The sequence below is a fragment of the Egretta garzetta genome, unplaced genomic scaffold, assembly GCF_000687185.1.
Source record: "Egretta garzetta isolate BGI_Z169 unplaced genomic scaffold, ASM68718v1 scaffold407, whole genome shotgun sequence".
Taxonomy (NCBI): Eukaryota; Metazoa; Chordata; class Aves; order Pelecaniformes; family Ardeidae; genus Egretta; species Egretta garzetta.
Genome location: NW_009260183.1, coordinates 59144 through 61292, shown reverse-complemented (window position 1 = coordinate 61292; position 2149 = coordinate 59144). Strand labels below are relative to the sequence as shown.

The 2149-nt window shown below is 58.2% G+C and overlaps 1 protein-coding gene across 1 annotated transcript in view; it reads right to left on the bottom strand.

Annotated features, from left to right (window-relative positions):
* LOC104129182 (zinc finger protein RFP-like) overlaps positions 1-2078 on the bottom strand; it is a 7527-nt gene extending 5449 nt beyond the window's left edge. Inside the window, exon 1 of the mRNA XM_035897431.1 lies at positions 844-2078. Within this exon, the coding sequence (XP_035753324.1) occupies positions 844-1263 (420 nt within the window). The 5' untranslated portion in view covers positions 1264-2078. The remainder of the gene's footprint in view (positions 1-843) is intronic.
* Positions 2079-2149: the final 71 nt, after the last annotated feature.

The following is a 2149-nucleotide window of genomic DNA, read 5'->3' as shown; positions in this document are numbered from 1 at the left end:
CTGGGGTCAGGGTGGGGCCCCTCCCTCCCCGAAGGGCCTGGAGGGGCTGGAGCATGTCCAGAGGCGGTGCTGAGGGCCGGGGTTTGGGCGTGGGATGGCAGGGGGAGGGGAATGGTTGGGCTGGGGGAGCTTCAAGGACTTCTCCAACCCCAAGGATTCTGTGATTCTGTGATTCTAAATAAGGAGCTGAGGGTAAAGATTGGGGGTGGGGGAGGAGCCAGTTGCTTTGGAAATTCAGCCATGGTTGCCATCTCGTGGATTTTGGCATCACTTCCCATGCTCAGCAGAAACAATGGGGAACTCTCGACCGCTCTGGAAGCATCGCAGAAGTTTTGTGACGTCCGTGACCGTTTCAAAGCTATTATGAACCTCCCCCCCTTTTCCACGGTCAAGGACATTCCAGGGAACGGTGGGGTAGGAAAAGGGCAGAGGCTGTCTTTGCTTTATTTCCCCAGTGACCTTCAGCAGAGCTGATCTTGAGAAGGGACCCGCGTCCTGGAGGAGCGAGCCAGTTATGGACAAACAAACCCTCGTGACGCTCGGCAAACTCCCGGCCTTGCGAATCGTGAGGTTTAAAGGTTACGTGGGGATTGGGGCGGTGAGGAATCGTACGCATCCGCTCCTGGCTCAGCCCTGGGAGAGGTGACCCCTTGGTCCCCCCAAGAGTGTGGTGCTCCTACGTCCACCTCTTCCTCGGGGCAGGTGACACCTCCTCAACAGTTGCTGTTGAGAGACAAGGACAGGCGACCCCACAGGTGGTTTATCCCACAGCCCAAAGGCTATACAGGTACCCGCACCCATCAGGAGCAGCCCCACCATCAACGTGCCCCAAAACCCCCTCACCTTGTACTCCTGGGCAGCCTCATCTATGGGAATCACCGAATGTCTCCGGTGAACCTTGTACTTCTCACACACTATGCAGATGAGCTTCTTCTCGTCTTCGCAGAAGAGCTTCAGGGCTTCCTGGTGCTCCTCGCACAGGTTCTCCCCTCCTCCCACCTCTCTGCCCAGGTGCAGATTCAAGTTCTTGGCTGCTTCAGTGATGTTGGCCAACTCCCAGTTGGGTCGGAGGCTCTTTTGGGGGTCGGTCTCCCTGCACCGGGGACAGGAGAAGTTGGTGGTCCGTCCTTCCCAGTTCCGAGTGATGCACGCCCGGCAAAAGCTGTGCCCGCAGTGGATGGACACGGGGTCCTGGAAAAGTTCCAGGCAGATGGAGCAGGAGACTTCATCCTGGAGTCTTCCCACAGATTTCTTGGCCGCCATGGTGTGCGACCCGAGCTTGTTTCACTTTCAAATGATCAGGAAGGGGATGGCTCTTCCTGATTCTAAGCCATTGGTTAAGCCGAGATCCAGCCCCTTTCTAGCAGGGCTTTGGGCAGCAGATTTCCCTCCGTGGCTCTGCTGGTGCTGGGCGGTAGCAGAGAGACAGCTCGGGAGGAAGAGAATGGGAGATGCCCGCCCCGTTTCCACCCCTTCCTGAAGGCACTGGGATTTTCCAGTCTTCAAAGCCTGTCCTTTGAATCAGAGGAGACCTGTGGATTTGGTGACTCAACAACAGCTAGAACAGGAGTTTTACACCCTACTAGCACCGAAGAGGGGTTGTGGTGGAGCTGGGGTGGGAGGCAACCACTGGCTGAAAATGGTTCTGAGATATCAGGAGGGATGGGACCTGGCTAGGACTTGGGGAGCCCCCTCGGGACCTGGCCAGAGCTTGGGGAGGCCCCCAAGGACCTGGCCAGAATTGGTGAGACCCTCCTGGGACCTGGCCGGGGCTTGGGGAGCCCCCCCAGGACCTGGCTGGGGCTTGGGGAGGCCCTCAGCACCCTTCAGGACAGCATCTGTAGAGTTGTTTGGGAGGACTCGGACATCTCTTGAGTCCCCCCTAAGGGTTTGAATGTACCAGTCGCTGCAGACTGAGGCCTTCCTGGCTGGCAGAAGAAATTTCTGCCCCTCCTGACCCCTGGAACATCATCTTTGCCCTTGGCGTAAGGTGGGACATGAGACCCACACCCAGCAGAGACCGCTATGGGTCAAAGCAGCTCTGCCCAGAGGGACCTGGGGGTCCTGGTGGACAACAAGGTGGCCATGAGCCAGCAGGGTGCCCTGGTGGCCAAGAAGGCCAACGGCATCCTGGGGTGCATCAAGAGGA